This window comes from Lithobates pipiens, unplaced genomic scaffold, assembly GCF_037356315.1.
Source record: "Lithobates pipiens isolate NorthernLeopardFrog02 unplaced genomic scaffold, aLitPip1_a1.2 Scaffold_8, whole genome shotgun sequence".
NCBI classification, from domain to species: Eukaryota; Metazoa; Chordata; class Amphibia; order Anura; family Ranidae; genus Lithobates; species Lithobates pipiens.
In genome coordinates this window covers 223,408,573-223,428,286 of record NW_027507903.1, presented here as the reverse complement: position 1 = coordinate 223,428,286, position 19,714 = coordinate 223,408,573, and the positions used below count along the sequence as shown (strand labels likewise).

At 44.1% G+C, this 19,714-nt stretch overlaps 1 protein-coding gene across 1 annotated transcript in view; it reads left to right on the top strand.

Annotated features, from left to right (window-relative positions):
• The first annotated feature begins 428 nt into the window (after positions 1–428).
• The window catches only part of ADAMTS20 (ADAM metallopeptidase with thrombospondin type 1 motif 20), a 298,739-nt gene continuing 279,453 nt past the window's right edge, over positions 429–19,714 (top strand). The window contains exon 1 of the mRNA XM_077472691.1: positions 429–781. Within this exon, the coding sequence (XP_077328817.1) occupies positions 691–781 (91 nt within the window). The 5' untranslated portion in view covers positions 429–690. The remainder of the gene's footprint in view (positions 782–19,714) is intronic.

Here is a 19,714-nt window from a genome sequence, read left to right as displayed (position 1 = left end):
CTATGGGCAGTGTGCATTAGATAGGGTAGTCTCATTATATAGACCATTTTAGACAGTCTGATTATATATAGGCGGTGTGCAGTAGATAGGATAGTCTCATTATATAGACCATTATAGATAGTCTCATTATATATGGGCGGTAGATAGGCTCATTATATAGACCTTTATAGACAGTCTCATTATCTATGGGCAGTGTGCATTAGATAGGGTAGTCTCATTATATAGACCATTTTAGACAGTCTGATTATATATAGGCTGTGTGCAGTAGATAGGATAGTCTCATTATATAGTTCATTATATATGGGCAGTGTGCAGTAGATAGGATAGTCTGATTATAGATGATTATAGCTAGGCTGAGTGGCAGTGAGAAGGGGTCTGCTGCACATTTGTGAGGGGCTGGCCCGGAAGGCGGGCTCTCGTTTGATGTGGGGCTGCTCGGAGAGTTGCTGGCACTTCTCTCGCTCGGTCTCTCTCTCTCCCTCGGGTGAGGTGACACACATGTAGCGGGTGTTGTGAGCTCGTAGTACCGGAGAGCGGCTTTTTCCCTGAGGAGAGATGTCCGGAGAGGAGAGGCAGACACTGCTGAAGAGGGAGAAGCTGTGAGGGCTGAGCGGGGCTTGGAGGGGCTCAGGTTGGGGGAGAGCGGAGTGAAGGGGAGAGGGTCCCTAGCCCCTGTGTCCGGGGGAGAACATGCTGGTTACAAAGTGGTTGGCGGGGCTGATCTGTCATCTATGCTTTGTGCACACTCGGTCCTTGGAAAGCCGGCTTCACCCCAAGCAAGGTAATGCAACAAGTCACTGACAGCATGGGACTAACAGCCTGCATGGCGAGGGTTAACCCCAATCTACTCATGTGGCCCACGTTCTTGTAATGAATGGAAGTTGGTGCCAACCTTCTGGAATGTATGGGGGGCACAGTCTGGGGAACCACAAGTACAGCGGGCAATGCTACAGCTTCTATTAAAGTGCATGGATACTTTTCTCAGGTTTGGATACAGTAGGAGAGGTTTAAACCCCTGTCAGTTTATTATTTGCTGAGTCCCCTTATGAAGATTTCTCTTCACTTCCTTTCATGGTGACACAACAGTAAAGTCAGGCAAATTCTGTCCCCAATGGAAGATTAACCCTCTGTTTCTGTATTGGGGACAACTTTACATTTGTTTGCATTTTCCAACATTTTTAAGGTGACAAAAGCCAACAAAACAAAACTGAGGTTAGATCACCCCAGAGGGGTCATAGACAGTAATAAAACCAGCCGAGGATCCCCCATCCTACACATATATCTGATCAGGTCATCACATTCATACTTCTTTTTCTCTGGTGTGGCCACAATGTGATGTTTGTATTTACCTGTGCCCCCCCCCCCCCCCAACTCTATCCTTGGCCAATGTCCTCTCTTATCATTGTATCTAGCCATTGCTTTGTGACTTTAAATAAACTATATTGGAATAGAAAAACTTGACCGGGGGTTCCAACCCACCTCTACTTTACCCAACATGTAAAATGCAAGTGTTGGCTGTACATCTGAGTCTGACCTCCCAGTAGCTGTCCATGATTGGATCGTGTCCACCATAACATGGACACCATTGTATTTAGCCAGATAGAAGTAGAGTCCACCCCCCGGTGAGATGAGAGAGACTCTAATGGTTCCTGGCCGACCAATCATTAACCCAAAAGAAAGGAAAAAGCAAAGTGCACATCATTCAAAGCAAAAGATGTCCAATCACGTGACGGCTCACTTGGTTTTTAAGAAGTGGCAAAGATGAGGTCTTTTGTTACCATTCATTACTAGTTGCCGGGGCGCACTGACCATTCGGAGACATGGGCACTGCCCGAGGGCCCCATGCCACTAAGGGGCCCCATCAGGGTCAATAAAACCAGGGACAGTATGTAAAAATCTGTGTTTATTTAAAAATCCCAAGATTATAGCTGTCCCCCCTCCCCAGTACCTATTCTGTGTGTGTATACTGTGTGTGTATATTGTGTGTCTGTGTATGTACACAATATGTGTGTGTGTGTGTGTATACTGTGTGGTCCCATAATCTATTGTCTGGGGTCCCCATAATCGCCACTTGCCTGGGGTCCCCATAATCGCCACTTGCCTGGGGTCCCCATAATCTCCTATTGCCCGGGAGCCCCACAATCTTCTCCTATTGCCTGGGGGCCCCATGAGTTGTCAGTCTGCCCCTGACTAGTCGTACACTAATTTCTCACTGTCTGCTAGTGCATGTTGCTGCTATATGCTATCACTGAAGATAAGTACATGTATTCATTTTAACATCTAATGAACCAAAAGAGTGTAAGCTCCTGTGGGCAGGGCTTTTCTTGTATTTATATGTTAGAACTTATTTTGGTATAGCCTTGTATAAATGGAGAGCTCAAATCCAACAAGAAGCTGTTTTCTTCTTTTCTCTCTCTTTTTTTTTTTCTTTCTAGCTTTTAATAGAGTGGGGAGATTTTGACTTTTTATTTCTGTGACATCAGAACTTGTGAAGGGAACAAGGGTCACTGGGACTAGAGGGGCTTAGACTAAGCCTGTGTTCACGCCTGTGAGTGGGCATCAGCACACATGTGGGCATGCCCAACGCATGACGGGTGCACTAAAGAGGTGCTACAATGCATCCATGTTAGCAAGGTGCATTAGAATGCTATTACAGAATAATGGCACCGCAGTGCACCTGCAAAAAGACTTGTGTGTTGTGGGAAATCGCATGTGTTCCCCTGGTGCACAAATGTAAACAGGAGCTAATAAAACCCACTCTGAGTTTTTATTTAACCTCTTGCTTACTGGGCACTTAACCCCCCCCCCCCCCCCCCTCCTGCCCAGACCAATATTCAGCTTTCAGCGCTGATGCACTTTGAATGACAATTGCGCACTTGTGCTACACTGTACTCAAATTAAATTTGTATAATTTTTTTCACACAAATGGAGCTTTCTTTTGGTGGTATTTAATTACCATTTGTGTTTTTATTTTTTGCTAAACAAACAAAAAAAGACAGACGTTTTTGAAAAAAACATGTTTCATAGTTTGTTATAAAATTTTGCAAACAGTAATTTTTCTCCTTTATTGATATTCACTGATGAGGCTGCACTGATGGGCTGCAGAGATAAGACGACACTGATGGGCACAGATAAGATGGCACTAATGGGCACATATAAGATAGCACTGATGGGCACTGGCAGCTGGTATTGATAGGCAGCACTGGTGATGACGCACTGATTAGGGATTTATAGGTGACACTATGGGCACTGGTAGGTGGCACTGGTGGGCACTGGTATGTGATGCTGGTGGGTACAGAAGCCTCTGCAGAGGCTCTCCATGATCGGGACCAATGTCCCTCTCACAGCCACCGGGGATCTTTGGTGGTCATTGGCTGACAGCTGATCATGTGGTAAGGGGTAAGAATTGACCCCTTACTATGATCTGTGATCAGCCAAGTCTCATAGACTCATTGATCACAGAGCGTGCCCTGCAGGGCACGCAGGCAACTCAAGCATGGGAGGATGTCCAGGGGCATCCTCCCGGCAAATGAAGTCTGCGCTGCAGCCGTTTTTCAGCTATACCACGGACGGGAAGTGGTTAAAAAGTGATTCTGCTGATTTCTTTGGAGAGATTTCATATCAATTCCTGTCTCAGACAGCACCAAAACTTGACAGGTCTTCTCCATCTCTAGTAGAAAAAAGTGACATTCACCTGGACTTGATCTGTGTTGCTGAAAATGTTTTGTAGCTTCTCCAAGCCACTTCCTGAGTTCAAATGAGTGTTACAACATTGTTTACAAACTGCACTCTACTATTTTGTTAATAATGTTCTGAACTTCTATGGGATGTGGTGCTATAACAAGTCCAGAATATACAGTGCCTTGCGAAAGTATTCGGCCCCCTTGAACTTTTCAACCTTTTGCCACATTTCAGGCTTCAAACATAAAGATATAAAATTTTTATTTTTTGTGAAGAATCACCAACAAGTGGGACACAATTGTGAAGTGGAACGAAATCTATTGGATTTTTTAAACTTTTTTAACTAATAAAAAAATGAAAAGTGGGGCGTGCAAAATTATTCGGCCCCCTTGCGTTAATACTTTGTAGAGCCACCTTTTGCTGCGATTACAGCTGCAAGTCGCTTGGGGTATGTCTCTATCAGTTTTGCACATCGAGATACTGAAATTCTTGTCCATTCTTCCTTGCAAAACAGCTCGAGCTCAGTGAGGTTGGATGGAGAGCGTTTGTGAACAGCAGTTTTCAGCTCTTTCCACAGATTCTCGATTGGATTCAGGTCTGGACTTTGACTTGGTCATTCTAACACCAGGATACGTTTATTTGTGAACCATTCCTTTGTAGATTTTGCTGTATGTTTGGGATCATTGTCTTGTTGGAAGATAAATCTCCGTCCCAGTTTCAGGTCTTTTGCAGACTCCAACAGGTTTTCATCCAGAATGGTCCTGTATTTGGCTGCATCCATCTTCCCCTCAATTTTAACCATCTTCCCTGTCCCTGCTGAAAAAAAGCAGGCCCAAACCATGATGCTGCCACCACCATGTTTGACAGTGGGGATGGTGTGTTGAGGGTGATGAGCTGTGTTGCTTTTACGCCAAACATATCGTTTTGCATTGTGGGCAAAAAGTTGGATTTTGGTTTCATCTGACCAGAGCACCTTCTTCCACATGTTTGGTGTGTCTCCCAGGTGGCTTGTGGCAAACTTTAGACGAGACTTTTTATGGATATCTTTGAGAAATTGCTTTCTTCTTGCCACTCTTCCATAAAGGCCAGATTTGTGCAGTGTATGACTGATTGTTGTCCTATGGACAGACTCTCCCACCTCAGCTGTAGTTCTCTGCAGTTCATCCAGAGTGATCATGGGCCTCTTGGCTGCATCTCTGATCAGTCTTCTCCTTGTCTGAGCTGAAAGTTTAGAGGGACGGCCAGGTCTTGGTAGATTTGCAGTGGTCTGATACTCCTTCCATTTCAAAATGATCACTTGCACAGTGCTCCTTGGGATGTTTAAAGCTTGGGAAATCTTTTTGTATCCAAATCCGGCTTTAAACTTCTCCACAACAGTATTATGGACCTGCCTGGTGTGTTCCTTGGTCTTCATGATGATCTCTGCGCTTTCAACAGAACCCTGAGACTATCACAGAGCAGGTGCATTTATACAGAGACTTGATTACACACAGGTGGATTCTATTTATCACTATCAGTCATTTAGGACAACATTGGATCATTCAGAGATCCTCGCTGAACTTCTGGAGTGAGTTTGCTGCACTGAAAGTAAAGGGGCTGAATAATTTTGCACACACCGCTTTTCAGTTTTTTATTTGCTAAAAAAGTTTAAATTATCCAATAGATTTCGTTCCACTTCACAATTGTGTCCCACTTGTTGGTGATTCTTCACAAAAAATTTTAATTTTATATCTTTATGTTTGAAGCCTGAAATGTGGCAAAAGGTTGAAAAGATCAAGGGGGCCGAATACTTTCGCAAGGCACTGTATGTAAGGAGTTATCCCAGCATTTATGCCCACACAGGTTGCACAGACATAACCATCATGAAATGTCTAATGTTGGAAATTCAGATCATGTGTATGCAATTCCGGCGCACAAAAACTCACGAATGCTCAGGCTCAACTACGAGACGGAATCTATTGGCTACTGGGTATTGAAGCTTTTTCTAGTCCCATCGTAAGTGTACATCACCGTGTTCTTGACGGTCGGAACTTGGTGTGACCGTATGCAAGACAGCTTGTGTGAAATTCCGTCGGAATTCCATCAGGAAAACCATCAGAGCTTTTTCCGACCAAAATTCCTATCGTGTGTACGCGGCATAAGCTTAGGTTCACACCTATGCGGCTTTGCTGTAGGTGAATGGGCTGCTGTGCCTGAGTTTCATGCAGGAAAAAAGGTTCCTGCTCCTTTTCTTAAAAATACTTTTGTACAATGCAATTTCCCACAAACAACCACGTGCTGCGTTTTCAAATTTGTGGGGGTCCCATTAAAGTAAAAGTTCAGCCAAAAACTCTAAGGAGTGGTCATACATGGTTCGAATCTCAGCCAATTCCTGCTGAGCTAATGGGCAGGCTGAATGTACCAAGTTGTTTAATTGATTAACTTGGTACAACCAGCCTGCCGGATTATCTTGCAATTTATTGATAGCAGCTCCTATAGCCACTAGCAATGATCACTGTCTTGGCTTCCCCCGCCCCCCTGCCAGGAGAAGATAATTGCTCAATGGTTGCAGGAAATAAATTTGCACCATGTATGGCCAGCCTAGCTCTAGATCTACTGACAACCACATTGTAAGACTAATCTATCTAACCCTGTAAACCAAAAATCGCTGTACTTACCTTTCCTACAGCTGGTCCGATCCCACGCTGAGCTGTCAGTGGCTGCTCCTCTGTGTAGGTGTGTGCAGGAGAGGCAGCCGTCAACACAAGCCCCATAGTAAGTCTATGGATGACGTTACTTTCCTGCCGTTGTCAGCTGTCTCTTGTACACAGCATCCGCCACTGGAGACCGGACCGGAGCAGCTGCAGAAAAGGTATGTATAGCAATTTTTGCTTCACAGAGTTAGATATATTAGTCTTATGAATGAATGGCATCCCCCTGTCTGCAAAGGAACTGGGAGTTTTGCCTGCGGGTGGCTGCAGGTGAGGGATTAGGTGCAATTTACTCGCTGTCCCACACCCGTAACTATCCACACAAGTGCCTAAATATTGATTGTCCAAGAGCAGGATTGCAGCTGTAAATATTGTGGAATCACTCTGTTCCAGTTACAAAACCCCATCCTTGGTGTCAGGAAGGTATTAGGCCCCTTTCACACATGCTGATGGTATGTCCGTATTTCATCCATCCATTTGCGGATGAAATACGGACATCCATTCATCCCTATGGGATAGCGGGTGTCTGCGGATGAGCATCCGCAGACACCCGATTTAGTCCGCCTCCGCAACAGTCCGATTCTGCAGACGGAGGAAAATCCTATTTTTCTATCCGTCTGCAGAGCGGATCGGACGAACACGGACACACGGTCCGTGCTCGTCCGATCCCCATAGAGGAGAGCGGAGAGCTGACAGGGCGGTCCCTGCACAGTGTGCGGAGACTGCCCTGTCCGCAGCCGGCTCAGCGGGGACAACGGAGCGATCCCCGCTGAGCGAGCGGATCTTCACGGGGCGGATCATTACTGATCCGCCCCGTGTGAAAGAGGCCTTAAAGCTTACCTTGATAAATTAGAGCCTTCTGAGATATCTTCTCCTCTCAAAAACAGAACTTTACTCAATCAACATTGACTATTTTTAATTTTTATGCTGCTAGCATTAGTAAGTAGATAGGGAAGATTTTTTTTTTTTACATTTCTTCAGTTAATTCCTGGTTTCCAGGCCAATGAAAATAATGTCATACATCTCAGGAGTTTTCAGGAGGTGAGGGTGGGCTTTCTCAGCTAAGCATATCCTCCTGTCTGCATGCTTGAGCCAAGGGCAGAGAGATTCCAGGAAGTAAATGCTACATGAATCATCTGCCCTTACCCAAGATGGCCACAGCCGAAAATGCTGCGGTGGTGAGGGGGCTGTTTTTTAAAGGGATTTCTTAGCAAAATAAAGCATGGAGACATGGATGGGGGAGTTTTCTTTTACACTTGAAATAAATCTAAGCTGGAGTTGGGCATTGAGAGTAATGGGCAAATTGTTATGCTGCCGCTCTGACAGGGGTCATGGACTGACTCAATGCGCAGAGCCCAAGTGACAGCTGTACTTCACCAGAGCTCCTGATTTTCTTTGCTGCAAACACACACTAGGTCATGGCACTTAGGATCACAGCACCAAGGAGGGGTTGGCTGGAATGGAAAGGTTGTGGTAACTGTCCATAGGGCTGCAGACCAGAGTGTAGTCAGGTCCAGGCAGGGGTTGAGGCAAGCAGGAAAGTAGTCAAGCCCCAGAAGATATCTAGGCATGTGGCACGCAAGGGAGTAGTCAGATCAGTTTGAGTCAGCAACAAGCAGACAACTGGTAGGTAAGTATTATATTATTTTTGCTCTCAGGTAGCTAGCAATAAGTCAGAGCACCTGCCACTTTAACTACTTTATTACAGGGCACTTTTCCCCCTTCCTTCCCAGGACAATTTTCAGCTTTCAGCGCTGTTACACTCTGAATGACAATTGTGCAGTCATGCAACACTGTGCTCAAACTAAATTTTTTATAATTTTCTTCCCACAAATAGAACTTTCTTTTGGTGGTATTTATTCACCACTGGGGTTTTTATTTTTCGCTAAACAAACTAAAAAAGACAGAAATTTTTGAAAAACAAAAGTTTTTCTTCCCACTCACCAGAAATGGAGGATCCTCAATTTCTGGTGAGTGGGGTCTCCAAAGGGGGATTCACTTCTTCATTGTGTGGAACTTTGGACTCACTACAAGTATCACCAAGTCACTTCAATTTTGCAGCATTCTATATTGCTGTCACCATTTGTTATTTGATCACTTATAGACATTTATTGATTTTATGTTTGCCACTATATCACATTTAGCATCCAGTTGCTAGCACTGTTCTTATTTGTTCATCATGTTTCAAAAGTTTTTGCACAGCAGCTGCAACGATTTTTTTTTTAAATTTTATTTCATTCTATCACTTCGGCGCTATTTTTACATAAAAAGTTTTTCTTTGTTTCTGTATTAAAATTTAGTTTTCTCCTTCACTGGCGGGCACTGATGAGGCGGCACTAATATGCAGCACTGATCAGCATTGATAGGCGGCACTGATATGCAGTACTGATGGGCACTCATAAGCTGCACTGATGGACACTGATAGGTGGCATTGATGGGCACTTATAGGCAGCACTGATGGGCACTGATAGGTGGCACTGATGGGCACTGATAGGTGGCATTGATAGGTGGCACTGATGGGCACTGACAGGTGGCACTGATGGGTACTAATAGATGGCACTGATGGGCACTAATAGATGGCACTGATAGGCAGCACTGATGATGAGGTACTGACAGCCCTTACTGATGGGCACTGACGCATTTGAGAAGGGCACTGATTGGCACTTTGGACACTGGCATTTTGGTGGGCACTGAATGGGAGCAGATGGGCAGTGATTGGCAGTTGTGATGGGCACCTCTGATGGGGGCTGAGCTGATAATCAATGTGCTGATTATCAGCACAGACTCCCCCCTCTGACAGGGAGAGCCGCTGATCGGCTCTCCCTGTCAACGCGAACCGAGGGAAGCCATTTACTGGCACTTCCTGGTTACACTCTGCGATCAGCTGTGATTGGTCACAGCTGATGACGTGGTAAAGAGCCTCCATCAGAGGCTCTTTAACTAGATTGGAGTTGCGGTCTGTCAGAGTGACACACCACACCACCGATCGCCGAGCTGTGCAACCCCGCGGGCGCGCAATCGTAGCTTATCCTGCTGGAAGTCATATGACGTCCAGTCGGGATAACACAACCACCGCCCGGCCATCATTCTGCTATAGGCCGGACGGGAAGTGGTTAAAGATTGATGTTGCTTAATTACCCTTTTACATTAAAGGTAGTGGAGGTCCTGGAAATCCTGGAAGACCCAGCAGGGATCCTGTGAATACTAGAGGTCCTAAGTGTCGTGGAAATTCCAGAACATCCAGAAGAAATCCTGTAAGTACTGAAGGACATAGAAATCCTGGAAGATCTGACACAAGAAGCTTAGGGAGCTCTAGTAAAAGTGAAAAAGAGCTGATGGCAGGCTCCTCACCTTCATTAACCACTTCGTGCCTGCCCTATAGCCCGAAAGACGGCTACAGAGCGGACGCTAACTGCCAGGAGGCCGTCCCTGGACGTCCTCCTGTTTATTTCCCCTCTGCGTGCCGCCGCGGGCGCGCATCGGGGAAGTTCTGTGCTGGCCGTGTACCCCGGACACAGCCAGTCACAGATCGCTGTAAACGGCCAATCACAGTGGCCGTTTACAGCGCGATCGGCGTGCCCAATGAGAGAAAATCTCATATGTAAACATATGAGATCATCTCTCATTGCCGCTCTCCCTCCTCACACAGACAGCGTGTGAGAGATGAACTGCTGTGAGATCTCACAGCGGTTAGTGTAAATAAATAAAAAAAGGAAAATAAAGTGCCGATCTGTCCCCACTGCCACATGTCCCCACTGCCCCCACTGTTATCTGCCCTCACTGCCACCTGTCAGTGCCATCTGCCCCCACTGCCATCTGTCCCCAGTGCCATCTGTCCCCAGTGCCACCTGTCATCAGTGCCACATAGTGCCATCTGTCATCAGTGTCACGTGTCATCAGTGCCACATATCAGTGCCATCTGTCATCAGTGCCACCTGTCAGTGTCACGTGCCATCTGTTATCAGTGTCACGTGTCATCAATGCCAGGTATCAGTGCCATCTGTCATCAGTGTCACATGTCATCAGTGCCACGTATTAGTGCCATCTGTCATCAGTGCCACATATTAGTGCCACGTGTCGTCAGTGCCACGTATAAGTGCCATCTGTCATCAGTGCCACATATTAGTGCCATCTGTCAGTGTCACGGGTCATCAGTGCCACGTATTAGTGGAATCTGTCATCAGTGCCACGTATCAGTGCCATCTGTCATCAGTGCCACGTCGGTGTCACGTGTCATTGTCCTGGTGCTCCAGGGCCTTCAAAAGTGTAATAGGTAGTCAACAAGTTAGATGTGTAATTTATGCTCCTAGAACACGTGACATGCATGTTGGGCCTCTCTATGTGGTCAGCCTGTGGAAAAGTATCGTAATACTCAGGAGGAGTAGCAGAATTTATTTTGGGGCATTATTTGTGGTATACACATGCCACGTGAGAGAAATAACCTATTACACTGACAATTTTGTGGAAAAAATTAAAATAAAATAAAAAATCTTAATTTTGCAAAGAATTGTGGGAAAAAATTACAACATCAAAAAGCTCACCATGCCTCTTACTAAATACCTTGGAATGTCTACTTTCAAAAAAGGGGTCATTTGGGGGGTATTTGTACTTTCCTGGCTTGTTCGGGTCACCAGTACATCAGATGTGATCAATTTTGTGCGATTCACACAACAGCTTGTAGACTCTCTAACTTTCAGAAAGACTAAATAATATCCACTAATTTGGGTTATTTTTACCAAAGATATGTAGCAGTATAAATTATGGCCAAAATTTATGAAGAAAAATTAATAATTTGTTAAATTTTATCACAGAAACAAAGAAAAATGTGTTTTTTTTTTCAAAATTTTCGGTATTTTTTCATTTATAGCGCAAAAAATAAAAAACCCAGAGGTGATCAAATACCACCAAAAGAAAGCTCTATTTGTGGAAAAAAAAGGACAAAAAATCCATTTGGGTACAGTGTGGCATGACTGAGTAATTGTCATTCAAAGTGTGAGAGCACCGAAAGCTGAAAATTGGTCTGGGTAGGAGGGGTGTTTAAGTGCCCAGTAGGCAAGTGGTTAATGGGCAAAATACATATTTGCTTTAATGTAGAGTTGTGCAAAATATTAAGGCTGCATAAGGTACAGCAGCAATAGGTAGCATACACTGTTTTTCTTTTAGTTTTATCCTATGACAGAGATCCACTATATTTTCTAAAGTAACTCACCTTTGGGTAAAATACAAGCGAATATGAACACATAACACATAACATGTAAAACCTGCCCTTATTAAAACTTGCATGTCAATATATGAAATGGATTAGCTATAATTTGCTTCTGAGTTATAAGTGCTCTATATTGCAGAAGCAGGTGCTGTGACACGAGTACTGTAAGATGAGCACCCGCTGATAGGGTGTAGCAAGTGCCATCACTCAGAGTACAGTTACATGTGGGTGCCGTGCAACTGGTTGGGAAAGCATTGTTTTGAGATATAAATAATATTAGTTAAAGGGGATCTGTCGGGGTAGAAATATAAGTGCTGCTCTGGCTGACTTACTTTTGAGGGTGCATATTCTCAGCTTTTCTGCTTATCTTTGCTTTATAATTTATTGTAAAAGCAAGCATGCGAATGTCTTCCAATGTCTTAATATTTAATATACACATGCTTGTTCCAGGTCAGTGACAGCATGGACCAAATTTGAAATATGGAGGATAGCCCTGGAGCATGCGCCATCAAAACCTATGGGGGTTATTTACTAAAAGCAAATACACTTTGCACTACAAGTGCAAAGTGCATTTGAAATTGCACTGAAAGTGCACTTGGAAGTGCAGTCACTGTAGATCTGAGGGGGACATGCAAGGAAAATAAAAAACAGCATTTTACTTTGCACATGATTAGATGATAAAATCAGCAGAGCTTCCCCTCATTTCAGGTCTACCCCTCAGATTTACAGCGACTGCACTTCCAAGTGCACTTTCAGTGCAATTTCAAGTGCACTTTACATTAGTAGTTTGCACTTGTAGTGCAAAGTGTATTTGCCTTTCGTAAATAACCCCCAATGTCTATATGAGAAGTTTCCTTTAACCACTTAACGACCGCCGCATGCCATTGTACGTCATCACAATGGCATGTACAGGCACAAGCACGTACATGTACGTGCTTGCCTTCCAGCGGGTGTCCAGCGGCGGTCCGGTTCCCTTCAGGAGGATGAGGGGATGGCCGTTGGTTTCTGGCCATCCCCTCTCGATCGCTCCTGGCAAATGAGAAGCTTTCTCCCTCTGTGTATTGTATACACAGGCAGGGAGGAAGTGATGTCTTTCTCCTCGGGGTGGTCTTTTTGACCGGACTACGAGGAGAAGACTAAAAGTAAGTGCACCAAACACTACACTGACACTAACTAACATACAGGCACACAAACCCCCCCCCCCGATCACCCCCCCAGTCACAGTGTCACTGATTGCAGTGATAATTTATTTACTGATCACTGCATTCAGTGTCAGTTGTAAAAGTAAAAACTGTCAGGGCAGATAGTGTTAGGTCCAGGGTAGCCCCCTACCACCCCCCAATAAATATGTAACCCCCTGATTGCCCTTAGAGTTAACCCTTTCACCCCCTTTTGCCAGTGTCACTAAGCAATCGTTTTTCTGTCACTGGTGTCGCTAAGTAGCTAGTTATTTTTTTAGGTTCACCGCCAGGTTTTTATAGCGCTAGGTACCCCGATATACTACCCAATAATGGTTTTAACCCTCTGATTGCCCCTAATTAACCCTTTCACCCCCTTTTGCCAGTGTCACTAAGCGATAATTTTTCTGATCGCTGCATTAGTGTCGCTAGTGTCGCTAGGTAGCTAGTTATTTTTTTAGGTTCACCGCCAGGTTTTTATAGCGCTAGGTACCCCGATATACTACCCAATAATGGTTTTAACCCCCTGATTGCCCCTAGTTAACCCTTTCACCCCCTTTTGCCAGTGTCACTAAGCGATCATTTTTCTGATCGCTGCATTAGTGTCGCTAGGTAGCTAGTTATTTTTTTAGGTTCACCGCCAGGTTTTTATAGTGCTAGGTACCCCGATATACTACCCAATAACAGTTTTAACCCCCTGATTGCCCCTAGTTAACCCTTTCACCCCCTTTTGCCAGTGTCACTAAGCGATCATTTTTCTGATCGCTGCATTAGTGTCGCTAGGTAGCTAGTTATTTTTTTAGGTTCACCGCCAGGTTTTTATAGTGCTAGGTACCCCGATATGCTACCCAATAACAGTTTTAACCCTCTGATTGCCCCTAATTAACGCTTTCACCCCCTTTTGCCAGTGTCACTAAGCGATCATTTTTCTGATCGCTGCATTCGTTTCGGTAGGTAGCTAGTTATTTTTTTAGGTTCACCGCCAGGTTTTTATATTGCTAGGTACCCCGATATACTACCCAATAATGGTTTTAACCCCCTGATTGCCCCTAGTTAACCCTTTCGCCCCCTTTTGCCAGTGTCACTAAGCGATCATTTTTCTGATCGCTGCATTAGTGTCACTAGTGTCGCTAGGTAGCTAGTTATTTTTTTAGGTTCACCGCCATGTTTTTATAGCACTAGGTACCCCCATATACTACCCAATAATGGTTTTAACCCCCTGAGTTAACCCTTTCACCAGCGATCACCGTATAAGTGTCACTGGTGACGCTGGTTAGCCAGTTAGTTATTTAGGTTCCCCGTCAGGTTTTTATATAGCGCCAGGGACCCCCATATACTACCTAATAAAAATTTGAACCCCCTGATTGCCCCTAGTTAACCCTTTTACCAGTGATCACCGTATAAGTGTTACGGGTGACTCTGGTTAGTTAGTTTGCTTTTTATAGCATCAGGGCACCCACCATTTATTACCCAATAAAGGTTTAACCCCCTGATCACCCGGCGGGTGATATCAATTAGGTTTTAGGGTCAGGGTCTGAGTCGCCCCAGGCAGTGCTAGGCTAGTGCCAGTACCACTAACACCCACGCGTAAAGCATACACCTCCCGTAGTGGTATAGAATCTGAACAGATCAATATCTGATCTGATCAGATCTATACTAGCGTCCCCAGCAGTTTAGGGTTCCAAAAAAACGCATTGTTAGCAGGATCAGCCCAGATACCTGCTAGCTCCTGCATTTTGCCCCTCCGCACAGCCCACCCAAGTGCAGTATCGATCGATCGCTGTCACTTACAAAACACTAAACACATAACTGCAGCGATCGCAGAGTCAGGCCTGATCCCTGCGTTCGCTAACAGTTTTTTTTGGTAGCATTTTAAATTTAAATCCGGAAGGCAGTGCTTGGTTTTCAGCGTCCTGTACGTGGCTAGGCTCCCAAAAAGTCCCTCACATGTGGTATCCCCGTACTCGGGAGAAGCAGCAGAATTTATTTTGGGGTGTAATTTGACTTATGCCCATATCATTTAGTGACAACTTTGTGCAAAAAAAAAATAATTTTAATATTCCTGCAACTTGTGGCAAAATATAAAATATTTCATGGACTCAACATGCCTCTCAGTAAATAGCTTGAGGTGTCTACTTTCCAAAATGGGGTAATTTGGGGGGGTTTTGTGTTATTTTGGCATTTTATGGCCTTCGAAACTGTGATAGGTAGTGAGGAGTGAAATCAAAAATTTGCACCCTTAGAAACCCTGAAGGCAGTGATTGGTTTTCGGGGTGCCGTACGCAGCTAGACTCCCAAAAAGTCCCACATATGTGGTATCCCCGTACTCAGGAGAAGCAGCAGAATATATTTTGGGGTGCAATTCCACATATAACTATGGCATGTGTGAGCAATATATCATTTAGTGACAACTTTTTGTAAACTTTTTTTTTTGTGTCATTATTCAATCACTTGGGACAAAAAAAAAAATATTCAATGGGCTCAACATGCACCTCAGAAATTTCCTTGGGGTGTCTACTTTCCAAAATGGGGTCATTTGGGGGGGGGGGGTTTGTGTTATTTTGGCATTTTATGGCCTTCGAAACTGTGATAGGTAGTGAGGAGTGAAATCAAAAATTTGCACCCTTAGAAATCCTGAAGGCAGTGATTGGATTTTCGGGGTGCCGTACGCGGCTAGACTCCCAAAAAGTCCCACACATGTGATATCCCCGTACTCAGGAGAAGCAGCAGAATATATTTTGGGGTGCAATTCCACATATAACTATGGCATGTGTGAGCAATATATCATTTAGTGACAACTTTTTGTAAACTTTTTTTTTTTTTTGTGTCATTATTCAATCACTTGGGACAAAAAAAAAATATTCAGTGGGCTCAACATGCCCCTCAGCAATTTCCTTGGGGTGTCTACTTTCCAAAATGGGGTCATTTGGGGGGGGGTTTGTACTGCCCTGCCATTTTAGCACCTCAAGAAATGAGGCAGTCATAAATTAAAAGCTGTGTAAATTCCAGAAAATGTACTCTAGTTTGTAGACGCTATAACTTTTGCGCAAACCAATAAATATACGCTTATTGACATTTTTTTTACTAAAGACATGTGGCTGAATAAATGTTGCCCTAAATGTTTGACTAAAATTGAGTTTATTCGATTTTTCTTATAACAAAAAGTAGAAAATATAATTTTTTCTCAAAATTTTCGGTCTTTTTCCATTTATATCGCAAAAAATAAAAATCGCAGAGGCAATCAAATACCATCAAAAGAAAGCTCTATTTGTGGGAAGAAAAGGACGCAAATTTCGTTTGGGTACAACATTGCATGACCAGTTAAAGCAGTGCAGTGCGAAATTGTAAAAAGACCTCTGGCCCTTAGGCTGAAAATTGGTCCGGGGCTGAAGTGGTTAAACATCTGCTTCACTTATGCTTCCCTGTTTGAATTGTTAAAATAATTTAGTACCCCTTTGAATCAATAGTGTATGTATTATTTAAAGGATGAAGGTGACATATACCTGACCTATAGTCATGAGCAAATTGAGCAAGGTTTCATTTACTAGACTTTTGTCGCACTCAAACCCCACTGAAATCCATAAGAGCTAAATTTTGTCATTTTTTAATGAAGATTTTTCAAGTCCACTTTGCAAGCATTTGTTAAAAAAGGGAATGGGTAACTGTGCACTGCCATCGGGGACATATATCAATGAAAACATTTTCATACCATTCTGTGGAGCACAGGACTTTAAAAAGGCTTAAAAGCTAGGTGGCAACTTTAAAGTGGAATTACACTTCACCTGAGCACCACAAACCAAACATGCTATTTAATACATTTTTAATATTCAAAGCAAGCTCACCCACCCATCCATATCTCTATACTTTTTTTTGCTGAGAAATAATTTTGAAATACACCCCCAGCATTTCTGGCCATCTTCACTATGGGTAGATATTTCATGTAGCATGTACTTCCTAGAATCCACCTGTCCTTAGTTCAGGCATGCAAGCAGGAAAGCTTGTGCTTAGCTGAGAAAGCCCCTCTTCCCCTACTGAAGACTCCTGGGATGTATGACATAATTTGCTCGGGGATGGAAACTAGGAAGTAACTGGGAAGTGAGACCTCATTTAGAATACTATGTCCAGTTCTGAGGACCTCAATTACAGAAAGATATTGATAAGATAGAGCGAGTCCAGAGACGGATAACAAAAATGATGAAAGGACTGGGGGATAAAACCTATCGAGAGCGACTTCAGGAGCATAAAATGTACAGTCTGGAGGAAAGAATGGGAAGGGGAGACATGATTGAAACCTTTAAATACATCAAGGGGGTGAATAAGGTTCAGGGGGCAGCATTTTCAATATGAAACCAAAATCAAGAACACGGGGACATGACCTCACACTAAGTGGAGAAAAATGTTGGTATTGTTTTACTGAAAGGCTAGTTGATGCTCGGAATAAACTTCCAGCAGAGGTAGTGAGACAGTCAACAGTAAATGGTAGACTCAATGGACTACTCTGTCTTTTTCTGCCGTCACTTTTCTATGTTTCTAAGAAATGTAAAAAAAACATTTTTAAAACAAGCAAATACAATATACATTCCTATCCATCTACTAATATTAGCAGGCTAAGGATTAAAAATAGTCAGTGTTGATTGAGAGAATGAAGTTGCACTTTAAAAATACACGTTTCTTTTAAACAACATGCGTGGGGCTGCCTTAAACCTGCATATGAAATGGCGCACCTATAGGATGTACTACAGCAAAAGAGACATTAAAAAAATAAAAAGTGATTTTGGTTAAATTACTTTTTTGATTCCTGGCTGCTTATGTTTGTGAATGTTAATGTAATATGATCATGACCATGTTTGGGCAATGACATCAGCCAAGTTCTCCGGTGCAGCTGTTAACCACTTGCCGACCAGCCAGTGCAGTTTTACTGAGGCAGAATGGCACGGCTGGGCGAAACTACGTTATGTAAGGTTGCTTCGCTCTGTGGCCACTAGGGGCACGTGTGCACCCGCTGCTCGCCCCCGGAGCCAAAGCTAGTGCTCGGCGGTTGAGATGACTGCTGGGCTCCCACGATGACCGGACTCCCGTCGATCGCTCATGACACACCGAGAACTGGGATTTGCGCGTGTGTGTGTAAACACACAGTTTCTGGTTCTCTGAGGGGAGAAGAGACTGATCGTCTGTTCATACAAAGTTCATACAAAGTATGAACAGGGATCTGTCATCTCCCCTACACTATCCCCTCCCTCTTCAGTTAGAATCACCTCCCAGGGAACACAATTAACCTCTTGATCGCCATCTAGTGTTAACCCCTTCCCTGGCAGTGACATTTTTACAGTAATCTGTGAATTTTTATCGATTTATAAATGCCAATGGTCCCAAAAATGGGTCAAAATTGTCCGCTGTGTCTGCCATAATGAAGCAGTCCCGATAAGTTCGCCGCCAGCACCCTCTCCATGTGAATGAACATAAAGTACTTTTTACCTCTTGTTAATCATTCACAACAAATGTATATAGTAAATATAACACATAAAGAAACATGCCCAACAATATGCACTCACCGGCCACTTTATTAGGTACACTTTGCTAGTACAGGGTTGGGCCCCCTTTTGCCTTCAGAATTGCCTTAATTCTTCATGACATACATTCAACAAGGTATTGGAAACATTCCTCAGAGATTTTAATCCATATTGACATGATACCATCACAAGGTTGCTGCAGATTTGTCAGCTGCACATCCATGATGTGAGTCTCCCATTCCACCACATCCCAATGGTGCTCTATTGGGTTGACATCTGGGGACTGTGGTGGCCATTGGTGTACAGTGAACTCATTATCATGCTCAAGCAACCAATTTGAGATGATTTAAGCTTTGTGACATGCTGGAAGTAGACATCAGAAGATGGGTACACTGTAGTCATAAAGGGATGGACGTGGTCAGCAACACTACTCAGGTAGTCCCTGGCATTTAAATGATGCCCAATTGGTACTAAGTGGCCCAAAGTGTGCCAAGCAAATATCTCCCACATTATTACCACCAGCCTGAACGGTTGATACAAGGCAGGATGGATCCATGCTTTCATGTTGTTTAGTTTGATCGTGTGTACGTGGCATTAGATGCACTTTTCCCCCCAAAAAATATGGGGGAAAATGTGCCTGCGTCTTATGGATTTGAATATACGATTGGCACCGCCCCCCGCCACGATCCGGAGCGGTCCGCGGCCTCGGCCTTAGGAAAGGGCGCGGCTTTGGTCTAGATCCGGAGTGGTGGCCATCTTGGTGCACCCGCCATTTGCAATGTGATCGCTCCGTCAAATGACGGAGCGATCACTTGTAAACAAACCGGCATCATGATGACGCCAGTTCCTCTCTCCCCTCTGTGTACAGATCTGTACACAGAGGGGAGAGATCGGATGGCAGTAGCGCTGTGGGCTGCATCTGTAGTGCCAACAGTGCTGCTCTGTGACAAGTGCAGTCACAGCCATCCCTCCATACCCTGCCAGTACTCTGCAATTCCCTGCCAATACTCTGCAATACTCTGCCAATATTCTGCAATACCCTGCCAATACTCTGCCAATACTCTGCAATACCCTGCCAATACTCTGAAATACCCTGCCGATACCCTGCCAATACTCTGCAATATCATGCCAATACTCTGTGATACCCTGCCAATACTCTGCCATACCCTGCCAATACTCTGCCATGCCCTGCCAATACTTTCTATGGTAATGGTCACTCTGCATTTTCTATGGTAATGGTCACTCTGCATTTCATGGGCACTGGAAAATATTTTAGTACACCATTTGGTTCAGAATATTTTTTTTTCTTGTTTTCAACCTCTAAAACCTAGGTGCGTCTTATGGTCAGGTGCGTCTTATGGACCGAAAAATATGGTAATCCTTTGTTGGTAATGACAGGTTCAAGACGCCTCTTGTAAGTAGAAACTAGTTGCATGCATTGATCAGGTG